This window comes from Pelophylax lessonae, assembly GCF_965119305.1.
Source record: "Pelophylax lessonae genome assembly, chromosome: 1".
NCBI lineage: Eukaryota > Metazoa > Chordata > Amphibia > Anura > Ranidae > Pelophylax > Pelophylax lessonae.
In genome coordinates this window covers 361,035,673-361,055,154 of record NC_138768.1, presented here as the reverse complement: position 1 = coordinate 361,055,154, position 19,482 = coordinate 361,035,673, and the positions used below count along the sequence as shown (strand labels likewise).

At 41.0% G+C, this 19,482-nt stretch overlaps 1 protein-coding gene across 1 annotated transcript in view; it reads right to left on the bottom strand.

Annotated features, from left to right (window-relative positions):
• PRUNE2 (prune homolog 2 with BCH domain) overlaps positions 1–19,482 on the bottom strand; it is a 452,865-nt gene that overhangs the window by 309,165 nt on the left and 124,218 nt on the right. The window contains exons 4-5 of the mRNA XM_082264016.1: positions 17,372–17,535; positions 6,851–7,003 (exon numbers count right to left, since the gene is read on the bottom strand). Coding sequence (XP_082120142.1) covers positions 6,851–7,003; positions 17,372–17,535 — 317 coding nt within the window. The remainder of the gene's footprint in view (positions 1–6,850; positions 7,004–17,371; positions 17,536–19,482) is intronic.

Sequence of the window (19,482 nt, the reverse complement as noted above, 5' to 3'; positions counted from 1 at the left end):
AAAATGCAAAGGATATGCAAAAAAAAAAAAAAAAAAAGGATGGATATGGCCAAAACCTGTTGTTTAATGGGTGCTGAGAGTTAGATTCTAGTCAAGACCTGTTTGTAGGATGACCAGAAAGCAAGGGATAGAGTAATTTTGAGAATGAATTGACTATTCTCACACCAAGTGAATTAAAATTTCCAGGTATGTTAATAGATTTTTCTGACAGTAGCTTTTCTTGCCTTTACAAGGTAGGAATAACAGACTCAGAAACCCATCTATGTCTAAGGACCTTGGTTTCAACAGTCATGCCATTAAAACCAAGCCTATGTACCAGGTTCTTCTGGGACAATTTGGTGCTTGGAAAATCACTGTCTTCCTCTATTACTCTATTTTGTGGAGCAGGTAAAGTAGGTAGAATGTTCATTGAAGTTAAGGCATGCATTAGCCTGAACTGAGACTAGAGGATAAGTAGAGCATCCATGGCCAGAGCTAGAGGGTCCCTGGTTCTGGATACAAACAGAAGTCTGCTTGTTGTTTTTTTTTACCTGGAGATTAGGATGTCCACATCCAGAATCCCCCATTTATGGCATATCAGACTGAACACATCTAGATAAGGAGACCATTTCCCTTGAAATCCGCCTGCTAGTTGTCCTCTCCTGTGATATGGACTCATACATGGACTCATGGCAGTGAGTTTCTGTCCATGAAAGAATCCAGTTTGTCTCCCTCAAAGCATCCAGGCTCCTCGTGCCCCTTTGATGATTGATATATGCCACTGACTGCACCCTAAGTGGGTGTTCCTTTAGAGGGGGGTTAAGTGCTGGAGGGACAGCCTGACAGCTCTGAGCTCCATGTGGGGAGTGTAGTCTCTTCTCTTGACCCTTTTTCTTGAACTGCCAAGGATTGGAAGACTCCTCCCCAGCCTAGAAGACTTGTGTCTGTTGTAAGACCTATCCAATTGTAGGGAAGAAAGGATTTCCCCACTGTTGAAGTGGTGATCCACCAGGGAAAGCATTTCCTTGTTTGGGAGGATAGGACCATGGGAAAAGCCAGGGAGAGAGTCTGCTTTTCCCATGCTGATAGAAAGTTTAGCTGGAGAGATCTTGGAATCAAATTTGGCAAAAGGTACTGCCTCAAAAGGGGTCACCATTAGGCCCAGGACCCGTATCGCAAATCTCACCATAGGATTTCTTTTTGGTTTTTAGCTGCAAGCATGCGCTGCTAAAGAAAGAACTTTCTCTTCTGAAAAAAATACTTTTGTAAGAGTGAAGATGAATCCTTCAGGAGAAGGTTGTCTAGATAGTCTGTTACTTGGATTCTCTGAAAAGGGCAAGCAAGGATGCTAAAATCTTTGTGAACACCCTGGGAGCAGAAGACAAGCCCAAAGGCAGTGACGCAATTTGGAAATGGTCATCTGCAACTGCAAAGCGTAGAAATTGTAGATGAGGTGGGTAGGGTATATGGGAACATGCAGGTAAGCATCTTGGATGTCCAAAGATCCTAAATCCATTTAACTTGTCCTTTGTTGGTACTGGTACAACGACTCCCTATGATAAAAGGTGGTTGTGTCCATTTGCAATTCTGACTGTCCTTAAGTAGTTTTTGGTTGATTTGAAAGAAGAAAGCAGCAAGGTGGTAGAGTTTTGAACTCTATCATGTACCTTTTTAATACTACTGATTGAACCGATGTGTCTCTTATGTCTGAGACCCAGAGGAATACAAACTGTAACTGTAACAGATGTGCCCCCCATCTTACCAGTGAGAGTGTTTCTTCATTGTGAAGGTTTTGGAGAGAGCTTGGTGGGCTTTGTTGGTCAAGCATACTTAAGCCACAAGGGCCGAGGAGGGGAGAAAGCGGGACTTTGATGCAATTATATAGAAACAAACGTTTTATAAAACAATACAAGTTTTATTGGTAAGAAACCATATTAAAATAACCCCAAAGACAGGGGTAGATAGGAAACATATAAGCCCATGTATCATGTCACAACACAGACTTAACAATATGGATACACATCAAGGTGCAATCCCAAAGAATTTTGTCCAAAGCCCCGACGCATTTTGACTTGCTAGTTTTCCTCAGGGGGGGTACTGGACATTGGAGTCACATGAGTTTTTTCTAAAAATATAAGCAACATATTCAGAGAATATACATACATCACAAATCATAGCTGAGAACATACAATATCAAAACGTTTTTTTTTAACAAATAAACAACAAGGTTGCAAAAAATAACAAATAACAAATTGTGCTGGGAATCCAACCATAGAGTGGACCAAGATGCCCTCCATTACCTTACAAGATCCCAAGTACAAGGGACAAAAAGATAGCAGCCCAAATCCGTGCGTCCATAATAAATATCTCATTATATAGTTATTACAGATTATGTGCAGCTTAAAGAGACCCATATACATAGTCAGATGGTTGCCAATAGCTGTGTTGGTCAAGCCTTGTTTCCAAAAGAAAGGCTGAACTTAGGCTTTGAAGTTAAAGCCTGGGGAAAACGTGGAGGTGCTCGGAATTTAGAGTTGCTAGGAGCTCCAGAGGAGCGAAACTTTTTCACCTTTTTCTGAGGAAACAACATTTTTCCACCTGTGACCTCTTTTATGAATTGGTCATGTGCCTTAGCAAACGAATGCCTTTATTGTGTATCATACGTGTTAGGTATATTTTATAGCCTCTGCTGTCCAAGCCTTTAGTTAGAGAATTACAGTATCTCACAAAAGTGAGCACACACCTCACGTTTTTTGTATATATTTTATTATATCTTTTCATGTTACAACACTGAAGAAATGACACTTTGTTACAATGTAAAGTAGTGAGTGTAAAGCTTGTATAACAGTGTAAATTTGCTGTCCCCTCAAAACAACTCAACACACAGCCATTAATGTCTAAACTGCTGGCAACAAAAGTGAGTGCACCCCTAAGTAAAAATGTCCCAATTGGGCCCAATTTTCTATCCTTCGTTTAATGTGACTTGTTAGTGTTACAAGGTCTCAGGTGTGAATGGGGAGCAGGTGTGTTAAATTTGGTGTTATTGCTTTCACTCTCTCATACTGGTCAATGGAAGTTCAACATGGAACCTCATGACAAAGAACTCTCTGAGGATCTGGAAAAAAGAATTGTTGCTCTACATAAAGATGGCCTAGACTATAAGAAGATTGCCAAAACCCTGAAACTGAGCTGTAGCACGGTGGCCAAGACCATACAGTGCTGGAAAATAATGGTGGCCACTCAAAATATTGACACTTTAAGCCCAATTTGAACATTTTCTCTTAGGGGTCACTTTTGTTTCCAGCGGTTTAGACATTAATGGCTGTGTGTTAAGTTAATTTGAGGGGACAGCAAATTTACACTGATATACAAGCTGTACACTCACTACTTTACATTGTAGCAAAGTGTCATTTCTTCAGTGTTGTCACATGAAAAGATATAATAAAATTTTTACAAAAATGTGAGGGGTGTACTCATTTTTGTGACATACTGTATGTGCATATAAATGATGAGTGTTTTGGATATCTGACTCATGACGTTCTCCAGGGCATCTACACAGAAAAGAAAAGCAGAAAGCAGTTGTTTCTAGATGCTTTGCAATTGCATGATCCCGAAACACAGGGTCATGTTGGTTATTCATTATCCTAGTCCAGTTAGCTTTAGCTTGACACACAGAAATAACAGCAAGAGCTGGCTGCAGGGCTGGGCCTGCCAGGTTAAAGAGTGCTTTTAAGAGTGTCTCAAATTTTCTGTCAGCAGAGTCTTTAAAAGAAGGAACATCTTCAATAGGCACAGTGGAATGTTTATTTAGGAAATAGATGGAAGAGTCTTCCACAGGAATAGCCTACCTTTATGCAAACTCTTTTTTTGCCACTGAATAGGGTTCAGCAAAAACTTTTGAGAGAGTGAAAATCTTTTCAGGAAAGAAAAAATTGTCTTAGACTGCACATTTCATCTGTTGATAACCAGGGAGTGTTTTGCAAGATTTTGTAAGTCTTTTTGACCCAAGAGGGCTTGGCAGCATAGGGGACAATCAACTTACACTATGTAAAGGCTTTTGTAGACAGAAGCAATGAGCTTTTTAACATTAGCAAACATATTCCATTAAGCTCTCTCTTCAATATAGTGGCAATGTAGGGGATAGAAATCTTCTCCTGCTTCCTCCAACACTGCCTGAAGTCCTCTTCATTTCCCTCTGAGTCAGCATCCTTTAGGATCAGTATATCAGAGTCTGACTCCAGTTGAGAAACAGGAATAGGAGAAGAGGCAGGCGTTTTAAGCTCTGGACAAAGATGGCTGTATTACGACCATAATCTATCTGAGGAATGGTGACATACAGTAGATGCAGAAAATGTCAAAACTGATGTTAAAACTGCTCTGGTGTAAGGGATTGCCTTTGGCAGAGCGAATGTTCAGCTGCATTTAGAATTGGCTCCCTTTCCCCTGTTTCCACCACCACTACAAGTGGGGGTATTTCTCTGTGGGGTACTCATGGTGTAGACAGAGTATGGAAGACAGGGTAACTGTGTCCTGAAGGAGTTAGCAATAACACAGATGTAGACCATTCTGAAAAGAATCCTCGGGGCATATGGGAGAGAGGAAGTGCCTAAGTACCTTATAAAGGTTCTAGGTGGAGGTGGCGGTAAGATGTGCAACCAGTGGTGTGATGTAACACCTGGTTCCCGCATGAGCTTGAGCTCTAAGTGGTTGAATTTTAATGCTAAGTTTAAAAAGTTTACACAGTGAAGTGAAAACATTCAAAGCCCCGTTTTACACAATAACAGTCAGAGATACAGGGTAACCATGTCCTACTTGTTTATGACCCCCGGACTGTATATTACAGTGGTCCTCAACTCCGGTCCTCAGGGCCCACTAACAGGCCAGATTTTAAGTATTACCTTGGGGAGATGCAGACTAGAATACTGCAATCACTGAGCAGCAAATTATATCACCTGGGATGTATTTCAGTTATCTTGCAAATCTGGCCTGTTAGTGGGCCCTGTAGGCCAGGGTTGAGGACCACTGGTATATTAAGTCCAGCCTTCACCCACCACAGTGGACATACCCCCAAGGGGTCTTCAGGGACTGGGCTTCATAGTGATAGACCACAGCCTTGGATCGGTATAACACCCTGCAGCTAACTCAACTAAGTGCCACGGTGAGGGTCCCATTCAGGATCCGGTGCCCAATGCAACTTTACAGGCCATGCCCACAGCATGGGATCTGGGTATGGCTACCATGGTTTCACCAGGATTGCACCACTCTGGATGTACTGCTTCTGCATAGGCATTAGAAGACAGTGAGGGTTGATTGAAGAATAGGAAGATCACAAAGTGGGGTAGTGTTATGGGGGAGGTGTCCCATTGGTGTGTCCTCAAAACCTTGCCAGTGTCCAATCACCTGAAGGTAAGAGCCTATAAAGAATGATGTATGAATAGATTGCCTGTGTCCTGTACTATATGACTAAGATATTCTAATTTTGTTTTAATTTTTATACATATGTTTGAGTGCACATATTCACTTGGCTAAAAGTATATGTCTAGACAGACTTTTTTCTTCGTTTTGGATAGAATGGTTATAACCCCTGTCAGGTTTTTTCTTTCTCTCTGGGACTATATTTGGAAGAATTCCCCCCACTTCTTGTCATGCTGATATCCCTATCACCAGACAAGAGGTGAAGGGAATGTTTCAGTAGCAGTACAGTAGGGGATGGATATGAACCCCGTCAGATTTTTATTTCTGTCCGTATCCTTGTTGCAGATTTTCCCTCACTTCTTGTCTGTTGAAACCATTGTCAACAGGGCAGGAAGTGAGATGAAATCTCTGTAACAGAGCATGGGATAATAGTAAAAAAAAAAACTAACAGGGGTTCTTATTCTTTCCTACTCAATGAAAACTATCAATGTAAAAAGCATTCCTTCAGTAAATCACCCCCACTTAGTCACCAACCCAGAATAAATATCTAGCATGAGTTACAAAATGGTTGTTTCTATCAGAGCCTAATATACGGGAATTTTGTATTGTGAAAGAGTTCATTTTAATCAATAAAATGCTTCCTTAAAAATAAAAGCCATATCTGGTATTTATTTGATGTAAAGAATAATCAAATGGATACAAGTATATGCTGGCATGGTAATTATTTTATTTAATAGAAAGCAAAAACATTTCATTGCTAATTATTTTTGTGTGGGTATTTATTTGTATTTGCATTATTAAGTCAATCAAGCAATGCTATTTAATTATCTTCAATATGGAAGGCACAGTTAGTATAAAAATCGTAGAAAACAATGAAAGTGCTTAAAGCAATATATTTAAAAAAAAAAAAAATATGAAAACATTAAAATCTATGCATGTCAAGCAAATAATTATACATTTGCGCTGTATACAATAAATAGAATTTAAAAGTTGAATGTTATTCATAAAACATGGACCACGTTATTAACAGAAATAATGTAACCAGGGTTATATTCCCTAATTGCTCACTATGTTCATTTCTAAAGGTTTAGGCGTATGTGTGGGTAAAAACTCTGTTAAAGTGTATCTAAATCCAAGAACAAAAATTAAAAAATAAGTATGCTTGTTTGAACATTTTTAAGACATTTGTTAATTTACAAATATAATCAAACAAAAGTAACCTACCATATGACCTACACTTTCAGTGTTTTTACAGTAGGTAGAAACTTTTAGCTGTAGATTGCATTGATCCATCTTCTTATGTTTACAACCTAAAACATGAGGGGCCTAAACATTAGCAAATTTTATATCCTGTTACAACTTAGCTTTGGCGGCTATAAAGGATGCAGAATGCAATAGTAGTGTACATTTATTTGAAAGAAAAAAAAAAAACAGTAGTCTATATGTAAATATGTACCTTGTGTATGCAGTCTTGTCTCCTGTAGGCTACTAATAAGTTCTTCTCGAGATAGTAATTCAGGAAACCTCTGCTCCAAGATGCCCATGATCTCTTCCTGTTCTGTGGGTAGCCTTTCATGCTCAGTAGACAAGCAGCAAAACAGAATGCTTCCTACGGATACAATACTTCAGGTGTAATTGCAGCTAACAATATACTGTATGTGTAGTTATCTTGAATAAAAGTTTGGTGGCTGGATGGAAGTTTTCTATAAAAAGGACCTATTTACCAAATGTAATTAGTAGTGATCGACCGATTATCGGCAACACCGATATATCGGTGGCCGATATGCACTTTCCCCGATATATCGGAATCGGCCTTTGGATTTACCGATATTACCGATATTTTGGGAAAGTGCTGTACTGGAGTGATGCCTGCAGCTAAAGGCATCACCCCGGTACTGGCATCCATAGCCAACGGTCGGCTGTCTTGTAATGACAACCAATGCAGCTGAGAAGCCGCTCGGCTGTCATTCCAAGGAGCGGGAGGGGACGTCCCCCCCTCCCGCCGCCTTCCGCGGCTTGCCCGGGTCGCCCGGGTCTCCCATCGCACCGGGAGACCCGGTCATCCTACCTGCAGGGCCACCGAAGTGAAAGATCAAAGCCGCATTCGGCTCTCACCGGGCCTCCATGTTTTTTAATTCGGCGTCGAGTACCCGGAAGTGATGTCATGACATGACATCACATCCGGGTACTGGCAGCACCGAATTAAAAAAAACTTACAGCATTCAAAAAAGCCAAACTTGGCGTTTTGAATGCTTTTAAGTGCAGAGGAGGGGTTTGGGGTCTTTAAGACCCCCAGATACCTCCACCACAGTACCTGTAGACATTAAAAAAAAATTGGCAAAACTATACAATTCGGATCAAACAAAAGCATGCACAGAAACAACAAGCATCAACCTTTAAACCTTTCATATGGACCTCACATGACCTCACTGCTTGACCACATATTTATATAAATTTAAATGGTAAAGGCTAAGTTCACCTTCATGGAAAAAATAATAAATGCACATATTTTTGCAGAGAAAAAATGATTTTTTTCCCCCAAGAAGCCTGCAAAGCATGGCACCTGCAATATATGGATCATGGGTGTAATCTCAGGCTCCTGCAGACAAGTCCTATAGCTTTCTGCCCGTACCTCCGTATGGGTTGTCAGTTTGAAAGCTGCAGGGCTCGTGAATGAACTATGAGTACGTTCATCAGTGCCCTTGCAGTTCATTGAGATGTACAAGACTTGTACGTAGCTTTCCCATTTACAGATTACTGTAAATGAATAATGCAGCTGTGTGATCAAGGCCCTGCACAGCTGTCCTAAATTTAAAATGTGAAAGCGGGTGTAGGGAGAGGACTTGGAGCATGTTGCACCTTAAATACAGGTGTAATGTGTAACATGCTCCAAAGGTGAATTTATCCTTTAATTGGCAAAGGAAGAGAATAGTAATTCTACTTAAATAAGGTGTATCAATTTGCTAGTTTTTGCAAGATAAGGAAGTCATTGCAAATAGTCTTCATGCTGTCTGAGCTGTATCCTATTATATTGTCCTTAGGGTACAAAGTGTCATTAACATTAATATACACCCTAAAATATAACTACCAACGTTTTACTTGACCCTTACACCTAATTCTAAAACTTCAAGAGAAACAATAATGGATTTGGGGTAAATTTTAGTTGCATTGTTTTCTTTTTAAACACAAATTTAGGCTCCTTGTTCCTCCTAGGGGACCCTCAACCTTCCTTGAGAAGCATGTGTATATATTATTTATTTGATAATTACCTTTTCCAGGTGCCTTCAGGCTGGCCTGAGGCACTTCCTGGCACATGGTTTTTCTATCCAGGGTTTCAACCTGGGAGGATGCTGCTGTGACACCAGTGTTGCTTTAAGGCTTTGGAGCCTTATGGTGTGGAGTGTTGCACGGATTTCCCCTCCTGTGTGACCTCCCTGAAGATACTGGCATCTGAGATGTTGTACAGACATTGAAGCAGCAGACTGCAAAAGTCCCCCATACAGCACTGGTAGAAGAGCAAACAAGGAACCTCTCCATTGTTATTCTGCTCTGATCTACAAGTCTGAGATACCACTAGAACCTGAGAAGTAAAGGAGCTCACCCAAAGATACTGTGTCCAGCCAAAGGAGCCCAATGAGAATGGGACCAAGAAATGAAGAAAGATAAGCAAGAAGACCAGAGACTATGTTTTGAGAGTAAACTAACATGTATTCTGTGCTCCCTTTACCCATCTTCCCTAATCTTTATGCACATGTGAAATCAACTTTCAAAAGACAAAGCAAAGGCTCCCATCATTCTAACCAACCTTCACCTAGAAAGTAATATGCCTAAGGCATTTATTATCAAACGAGTGAGTGTGGGACATCTGCAATGTCTGCATGCTGAACAGTAGCACTATGTTTTGGTGCCCAACCTGGGGCTAGAAGGGCATTGCACACAACAGCTTGTCTGAATTGGACTTTCCATCCAAAATAGTGTTTCACTTGTGGAACTGTTACTTTAATGTGACGGAGAGGCCATTCTAGAAGTGTTTATACCCTTTTTGTGAGTTGACTGGTGTTTTGTCACTTTGATCAGTAATTGAAGAGATTACTGCATGGAGATCCTTTGCCCTTATTTTTGGCTAGAAGAACTTTTGGTGTGAACCTCACCCACAGCCTTGCTGCCACATAGCCTAAGGGAGAGGTGTTACCAGCATAGTGAGAGAGAAGAGAGTAAGCACTGCACTACATGGAGAGCAGCGGAACTCTCTATGTCTTACTTATGGTTCCTCACACCCAGCATTGTGACTGCATCAGATACAAGGATCCTGAAATTAGAGTTTCCTGGAAGTGATTTGTGCTCTAGTACCAGTGTTGCCTGGCCAGGAAATCTTGCTTGACACCAGAATATAGATGAGTTCGTGCAGGGATCTGGCCTTCTGCACTGTAATTGGCTTTGAGAGCGTGGACCTATCTTGAGGCTCTTGTGTGAAGATATCTGCCACCATCTGTCCATGGTCCATGTAAGTTCCTACTTAATCTATTGCCCAGTGATCATCCTCTACCTGTTGATTGGGACCCTGGTTTTATCAGTGAGAATGCAGAGGTACCAGCACCCACTGTGGAGCAACAACCTGCCTTCCCAAAGAAAATCGAAAACAATCTTTTTCAAGGAAGAGAACGCTTTCCAAAGTTTCCCGATTAACCCAGCAGTTCCCATGGTGTACTCTCTATAACTGAGGATTTTCTCTTTGCAAAGTAATATTAGCTTACCCATGTGAATGCAGTAAAAATTTACTTGGCAAAGAATACAAAATCATGTGCAAGGGAAATGTAAAAAATTGATTTTTGCCTGCACATGATTGAATGATAGAAGTCAGCAGAGCTTCATCTTATTTACTAAGCTAAGTGAAAATTATATTTTCAACGTGAGCATGTTTTACTCTTAGTAAATCAGCCAAAATGTGTCTACTGATATGCCACTGTGCACACTTACTATACAAGTGAAAAGTCCATTTTATTCTACAGTTGTTTTACTTTATAGATATTATGTGATTAATACCCAGCAGCCTACTTTAGTTGGATATGTCAAAAAAGCACAACATTAAGAAAAGACAATATTCACATTTATGACTCTGTTTTGATCCCCACTGCTTGCTGTTGCCGTGACTACATTGGGCATTCCGAGTAAAAGGAAGGCATGTAATGGACTTTTGATTATAGCAGTTTCAGATAATGGAAGGATAATGAAAGTTACATATTTCACCATCAAAATATAATTATATAAACATTTTTTGACCAGCAAAATCTTAAGTATGAAATCACAGGACACTGATCCATATTCATTGTCCACTGTAGGGCATGTGTGTCATTATCTCCAACACCATACAGCCCCAGGACACAAAGTTAAACAACCATCAAAGCTGTTCCAACCAACCAACTGATGTGCAGATAGCATCACTTAATATTCCTATGCCTTAATCAGTAAAGGCAGCCTGTGCTATTTTATGTGTTCATTTTTTAATATTTAATATAATGCTACTCTTAACAAACTCTTTACTCCCTGCTTCTTTTATGATGCCACCTGTGGACTCTTGAGGGATTGTTAACCAAAGAACAGATCAAATTCTTTTAGCATGAGCAGAAATAGAAACACTTTTCAGTGTGTAATGTCAGAATTAGAGACACAGTTCAGCTTCAATTCAACAATGGGTTCACAGCAGATCCATTGTGTTCCAAATATGCAGACCCTGTGAAAATATGTGGAAATCACCAGGCCAAATTGCAACCATAATGCACTCTCTGGTCTTTGAACTTAGGTCAACTGGCTTGAAAGGTCCAAATATGGGGGCATTGTTATGTGTCAGCCTCTCACTATGAAAGGGTTGGTTGGTGTGCTATTAAAAAATAATGGTACCTCAAACTCAAAGCAAGTTTCTGAGAAAACAGGCAGAAACTTTCCCAGAATGCAAAAGTGGTAATGGGGCCTAATAGTGACAGCGCAGTCACCTGTACCCCCTCCTGCTCATTGGTCTCATCCACTGACACCTTGGAACCAGTAGTCCCCCCAAAGCACCCCAGAGCATATGCAACATCCCAGGCTAAATGCTGATATAATGTTTTGCAGATCATATGCCAGGGAGACATAAGCCAAACTGGGCCAGAGCAACTGGCAGCTCTCCGGGCCCAGGCTGAGAAATGGCTGACCCCATGCCGTCTTTAGCAAGGCAAAAATGTGTATGATGATGGTGCATGTACCTTGCATGTTTTTATCCTTAACCTGGTGACGCTGTGGTTCATCATGAAACATCCTGGATTTCAGGAGGTCCTTTGCAAACCAAGAGTGTTTGGCAGAGAGCCTGGCAGAAATGCAGCACCAACATGAGGTGACTGCTGACCACATCATTTGCGTAACTCCGCTGCAACTCAATATTGGCCATGCTTCAGAGACTATATTGATCACAGCCTTCATAAAAAATGTGTGTGCCTTCTCCTCTGCACAGCAGCCCTGCAGTGTGCCCTCCTTCATTACGATGTACTATCTGCTGTATTTGACATCGCTCCCCACTTTCAGATTCGATTTGTGTGCCCTCACCCTACATTCCTGCTTTCCTCTTAGCCTTTACCAGTGACGGAATGGGAATATTTTCTTCATGCTGGTCTCATTACTAGATTTTCTGTTCAGGATGATGAGTGGGCAGGTCAATGAACATGCATTTCATGTTTTACTGATTTCCTTGAAGCATGATAACCGATCTCCTTCAGTATGTGATTGGGACAGGGAGGAGCTCAGTACTGAGCCATTTTATATTCAGTGTTAGTAATCTCCGAGCAGCAGGGAAGAGGGAGATTGAGGACTCTGTGCCCTTAATCTTTTTCTCTATTACTTTATTCAGGGTAAACTGTCAGACTTGTTGTATATATTGCCACCAGGCTTGTCAGTCCCTGATGACAGTACTTAAAACCCAACTCCAGTTACTAGTTCTAGTTACATAAGAACAAGCATTGTAGTAGGCACATTAAAAGTTAAATGCTCATTAACTCTAGGGTATGTGGAATAAGATATAATACCTACGTTACTGGCTCCAATAGGCTCCCTATGTCCATGTAACTGGTACCCTAAACTCACTACTGCTTTGGTCACACATTGACATTATAAAGTATGATGCTGGTCCAATAGCCCTGTAATTCCTTGGGTTGGGCTTTAAATGATAAGTTCACCTTTGGGAACATGGTACATGTTCCTTCCGATTTTAGGGTGGAGAAGTTCCCGGTACTAGCTGTGTATGAACTAAGTTATAAATATAAGTCCCGACAACCTTAGCGGTTGTAGGCTTGTAGTTCTCAATGAACTACCATGGCGCTGTGGAGCATAGTGGTAGTTCATTGAGTCGTCCTGTCAGGGAGTATCGGCTTACCTGTACAGAGTGTACAGGTAAGCAGATACACTGACAATCTACAGGAGACCTGCATGGCATCAGCAATCGGCTTCTTTTATTTTTTTTTTAATGCAGCGCAGCACAACACAGAATGTACATTGTGATGTACTGTATTGAATGCTTTGCCCACAACTTTATACTGATTTGGGGTTTAATTTACAATGAATGACACAGGAATACACCGCACTTTGAGGCATGTGTTGAGCCGGATTAAAGTAATACACGGTAAAACATTAATTTTAACAAACTGTCTGCAATGCAATAGTCTGATAGTATAGCAGTATATACAGTACACTGCAGTAAAGCCCCCCTTTACATATGTGCAATATGTTACTGCATTTGTGATACAGTCACTTCACCCATTTAGGGCAAAGTGGCAGTGTGAAAAGTCCCCATCAACCCACTGATACTTACCTTTTCTGCTCTCCCCAGCCTTTTTCTGCCTCCAGCTTAGCAAGCCCTAAATATCCACTGCTTCTGGTTGTAGGGGAACTTGTGAGTTCTTAATGTGTCAGTGCTTGGTTCTAGCACTGTTCCCTTTAAACTCTGACACTGGGTATTTTGGTGGCTGCAATAAAGGAAAAGGTGACCTGGGGATGGTAGAGAGGGCAATTTTACCAGGACTTTCCACAGACAGATGTTTTTTTTTTTTACCCTGAAAAGCCAAAAGGGGCAATATTCCTTTAGCTTGCATTATTGTGTGCATTAACATGTATTGCATTACAGTTGCACATTCATTTTGAACTGGTTGTCTGCGCACCACAACTCACAAAACCCTGGCAACATTTTTTTTTTCTACAGGTGTTCTCCATCTGTGCATTGTGTTGTGGGATGCTGAAAAAACACATGCATTTAGGTGCAATTGCAAGGGGAGTTGGGGGTGTGATTCACAATTAATGACACTGCAATATAGAGTACTCCAAATCATGCTTTATCTAAATGAAAAGTGTGAGGACAGCACAGGTTTTTTTTATGGTAAGTTGCTTATTTACAGCTTTGCAGTTTTCACTACTTCTCAGAAAAGCACAGTTTCAAATTTAGAAATATTTATTGTTTATTTATTAACGTTTTATTCTTTGGATTTAGAAGGATTTCTTTTAAATTATGTTGTGTTTGTAAATAATGATATTAGTGTATTTTTATCTAAAATGTCATAATGGATTTGGGCAAGTATCCTGGGACACACAAAATCAGCAGCACCATCTTTTTATTCTATTGGTCCTGTAGTTTTCAGAACAAACTCTGCAAGCGGAAAAAAATATTTTAAAAATTAGTAACAGATTCTAAAAGCTGAAAAATGATTAAAAAAGTGAAACATTTAAAAACATTTCTGATCACCTGGGGTGAAAAATGGAAAGCAGAGACCCCCAGAAAAGGTTTCACCACAGTGGCCATGCCAGACTGCAGGAAGCAGTCACAGGCAGCACCTGAACCACATGCATGCAGGCTACATAAGTCCCAAGCAGTGATGTGAATGCTCTAAGAAGTGAGGACAGATGTTGCAGTCAAAACTACCTAAAAAGCCCTTTTTAAATCGAAATGAATGTAACCACTTCAAGACCGGACTGTTTCATCCCCTTCCTGCCCAGGCCATTTTTCAGTTTTGTATTATTTTTGTGGGACAGAAAGAGTGTTCTTTTGTATGTAATTAATCAGCACTGTTTTGTTTTTTCGTTTTTGGTATATACAGTACAAGTGGGTAAAAAAAAAGAATCACCCTCCTTTAAAATAATCAAATTTTGTTGCTTTGCAGCCTGAAATTAAGACAGACACATTTTTTGTTTTATCCAGCTGTATTTACTCAAGGCAACTTATAATATCCAAATGAAAGATATAATACCAACATGTCAGAAAAAAAAAAAAAAAAAATCAAAAACAGAATCACTGGAAGTTGGAAAAAGGCTCACCCCCTCCTAAAAAATTACCATAAGTGACATCACCGGGTGGCACCACCCCTTAATTTAAGTACTGTCAGACAGCAGAGCTGCAGATGGCGGGAGCCTTAATCAGGAGAGGAACTTTTTTTTTTGTCAGGTCGGCGGGCATCGTGATTGCTGATGGATCTAAACCGGGGGACATTTTATTTCATTTTTTTTAATAAAAGATTTGGCAAAAATTGCCTCCTGTCTTTTTTTACACACTTTTTTTGTACCCTGTACCCCATACTCAATTTACATAGGGGGGCCGAGATCTGGGGGTCCCCTTGTAAAAGGGGTCTTCAAGATGCTGATAAGCCCGCAGACCCCCACAAAAACCGGCCAGGGTTGTGGTTAAGAGGCCCTTGTCCCCATCAACATAAGATCCCCCCATGTTGAGGGTATGTGTCCTGGTATGGTTCAGGAGGCTGGGGCTAGCTCATCTAGCTCTTCCCCCCCTTTCCTGACCTGCCGGGCTGCATGTTTGGATAAGGGTCTGTTATGTATTTTGGGGGGACCCCACGGCACCATTTTAAAAAAACAATCAGCGTGGGGGTTCCCCTCAAAATTCATACTGGATCCAAGGGGCCTAATATGAATTGGGGGGACCCCATGCCATTTGTTTTCTTATTTTTTCATTGCCAGTAATCCTTTTTTTTTACACTCAGCTGTCAGCAGGGAACCCCGCTGACAGCTGATGACTCATTGGTTGTTAAGGACGCAGCAGCCACCCGCTCTTTAACAACTATGTTGTCTACTGGATTCCGGCGGCCACCCACTCCTTAACAAATAGTACACATTCAGGAAATACTGCATGCCTCAATCACTACTTAATTACAGCATGTATTTAATTACTTTTTTTCCTCCTGTGAATTGAGTTTATTGCCTGCTCATGCAGTATTTACTGAGTATTTTCAGCGTTTTGTGTTAAATGCTGCAGAACAGTGTAGTGCATTGACAGTTTCAGGAGGGCATGTGGTATTTAGGGAAAATATGTCTGGACACCTACACCATTTGATTTCATTCTGTGAATACAGCTCAGTGAAGTCTATTATTAACTATTTTTTTTTTGGTACAACACAGAACCTCCCTGAATCAGGCTACAAAGAGGCCTGCAGCAACTCTGAAGCAGTTGCAGGAATTTATGACAAAGAGTGGTCATTATGTGCATGTGACAACAATATCACAAATTCTCCACACATGTGACTTGTATGGGAGGGTTACAAGAAAAAAGCTACTCCTCAAGAAAGGCCACATGCAGTCACAACTGAGCTGTGCTGAAACAGACCTTCAAGATTTTGAGGCCAACATGGAAAAAGGTGTTATGGTCAGATTAGATTAAAATTGAATTATTTGGCCTCAACGCCAAACGATATGTCTGGCAGAAATCCAGTACAGCTCCCCATCCAAATAACACCATTTCTACAGTAAAGCATGGAGGTGGTAATATATTGTTATGGGGGCGTTTATCTGCACCAGGGACTAAAGCACTTGTCAGTAGGGATGATCGAACTTTTGAAAAGTTTGGTTAAACCAGAACACCCGAACTTCCTGAAAGTTCAGGTCCAGATTCCAGAACCCCATTGAAATCAATGGGACCCGAACTTCGGTAATAACAAAACACCATTTTGAAGCCCTTAAACCCAATAAATGCCCCTAAAAAGTGCCCAGGGACTATTAATCACACAAAAAAAAGTTCTTAAAAATTGTCGTTTTTGATAGAGAGACAATTATTGAAAAACTTATTGAAAAAAAAAAAGAGATTTCTGTAAATTGAGTGTCTGGGGGGGGGGGGGGGGGGTCTAAAAAGTGTACCTGTGAAGTTTCATCTCAGTAGCATGTCCAGAACCAGAAAAAAAGATCATTTTCTTAGAATTTCAATAGCGCAGGGATGGGGCTACGCTCCTTTCACACCTGGGCGTTTTTGTTTCAGGCATTTATTGGGCATTTTTTGGGTGTCTTTGGAGGCAGGCATGACATCTGAACTTCTGTATAGGGGTATATATACATACACATATATGTATATATACACATACACACATATAGGTGTGAAAGTAGCGGAACCCCATCCAAGCGCTAATGAAATTATTTGCAGGGATGTGGCTCCGCTCCTATCACACCTATACAGAAGTTCAGATGTTATGCCTGCCTCCAAAGACGCCCAAAAAATGCCCAATAAACGCCTGCAACAACACACCTGGGCGTTTTTGTTGCAGGTGTTTATTGGGCACAACAAAATTCTCTGGTCTGATGAAGCAAAGATTGAACTCTTTGGCATTAATTGTAAGCATCATGTCTGGAGGAAACCAGGCATCACTTATCACCTGGCCAATACCATCCCTACAATGAAGCAGGGTGGTGGCAGCATCATGCTCTGGGGATGTTTTTCAGCGGCATGAACTGGGAGAATTGTGAGGATGGGGGGTATTTTAAAAAATTATTTTGTATCTTAAGTGCCCCCTTTAGTGGCGCCTAGCTAACCTATTAGCCTTGAAAATGGCCAGAATTTAAGATACGGACCTATAGACTTCAATGGGATTTGCAGTTAGGTCCGAGTTAGAGTTTAAACAAGATTCGATGAACCCCCTTCAAATTGGACCTGGGCAGATTTGCACATCCCTAGTCAAAATAAATCACTCACCTCTAAGAAGATGAGCTAGCTGGTGAGTAACTAGTTCAGGTGCCTCCTGCAGAATCTCTCTTGCGACTAAGGCAGAAGATGAGTCATGGATCTCTTGATCACCATCAAATCTCTTTCCTGGATTGATAATTTTCTCAATTGATGATGCCAAACTTTCATCTTCACTGTGAATGATAAGAAAAATATCCTAAAGCAAAATCATTAGCTGTTTTAGAATGTTAGACATAGATTTTGTAAATAGTCAGATAATATGCTCTGAAAAACAATCATGTAAAAAATTGTAAACATCTGTGTTTCTCCCCTTAACCTATCCATACTCAATCTCATCCTAGCACTTATTTATTTCCCTTTTTCTAACCTTAAGCATGAACTCATTTAAATTAACCCTTAACAATTACCTTAAACCCTAGCACTCAAATTAGACCCTAACTTAAGTGATCCTGGCACTTAACAAATTTCTCCCGTATTTTTTTTTTCTTTAACCACTTAAGCCCTGGAAGATTTTACCCCCTTCCTGACCAGGGGGTATTTTGCGATTCGGCACTGCATGACTTTAATGGACAATTGCGCGGTCGTGCGATGCTGTACCTAAACGAATTTGACGTCCTTTTTTTCCCACAAACAGAGCTTTCTTTTGGTGGTATTTGATCACCTGTGCGATTTTTTGATCATGCGCTATAAACAAAAAAAGAGCACCAATTTTGCAAAAATAACAATATTTTTCACATTTTTTTATATGAAATTCCCCAAAAAAAATGTAAAAATCCAAATTTTTTAACATTTTCGGCCAATTTGTTTTATGCTACATATTTTTGGTAGAAAAAAATCGCAAAAAGCGTATTTTGATTGGCTTGCACAAAAGTTATCGCGTTTACTAACAAAGGGAAAGATTTTTGTCATTTTTGTTGTTTTTGTTTTTAACGCGTAATGGCGGCGATCTGCGATTTTTTTTGCAGGACTGCGACGTTGGGGCGGACAGATCGGACCCTTGACTGACATTTTTGACACTTTTGGGGTTACCAGTGACATTACTACAGTAATCAGTGCTATACATATGCACTGTTACTGTAAAATGACACTGGTAGTGAAGGGGTTAACTTTTTTTGAGAGGGAGGGGTGGTGTGTGTCCCTAGGGGCGTGATTCTAACTGTGATTGGCTGTGGCTTGAGGTGTAGGAACAGTGATCGACGGTCCTACATAGTAGAACCGTATGATCACTGTTCCTACACAGGGGAGAATGACAGGCGGCTTGTTTACATCAGCCGCCTGCCTTTCTCCCGCTGTCCCGGATGATCGTGAGTGCCCGGTGGACATCGGGTCCGCCGGGCACACACGTGGGGGGTCCGTGACCGCGAGGGAGGGGGAGCGTGCCTCCGGCGGCGCGCGCTCGCTCCCCAGAGCCTCACAGGCTAGTGACGTACCGGTACGTCACTTTGCCTGTGAGGGGTTGACCGCCACAGTATATGTACTTGCGGCGGTCGGCAAGTGGTTAAAGTCCAACTCTAGCCAAAATGTCTCCCCGCACATACCCCTCCCGCCAGAAGAACACAATAACTTGGCGAGAGGGATTTCCCTATCAACACTGACTGTATTGATTGGGGAATCAAGTGATTTTATTCCCAGAAACCCATGATTGCAGGAAAGAAATGTGTATCATCTATGACCTGCTTTACTCACCTCCTGTTCTCTCCCCTGTTGCTCCACTGCTCCATCAGTTTTAGTTAAATACCAGGTGCTTCCAGCTTTAGAGCAGCATGTGACCTCCTTCAAGGATGCAGTGTTCCACCAGAATGGCCAACTGCCATCTATTAACACTCTCACTTAATAAAAAGGAGAGAGGAGTTTACCCTGTGTAAGCTCTAACATCATCCGTCATGGCGCTTACATAGGGTTGGAACGCCCAGGGTTGAATGTCAAACAGAACCATAGAGAAGTGATCAGATGATATCAACGAGTGGGTTTTTGTCACTTTGCACTGAGTAAGCAGAGTCTCTGGGTTTATTTAACCTAAGCTTAACCCTTGATCCAATTATCTTACCAATCTCAACCTTTAACCTGAATTTAAAACCTATCATCACAATAGAATCCTGTTCTGAACCTGTGCCAAGATT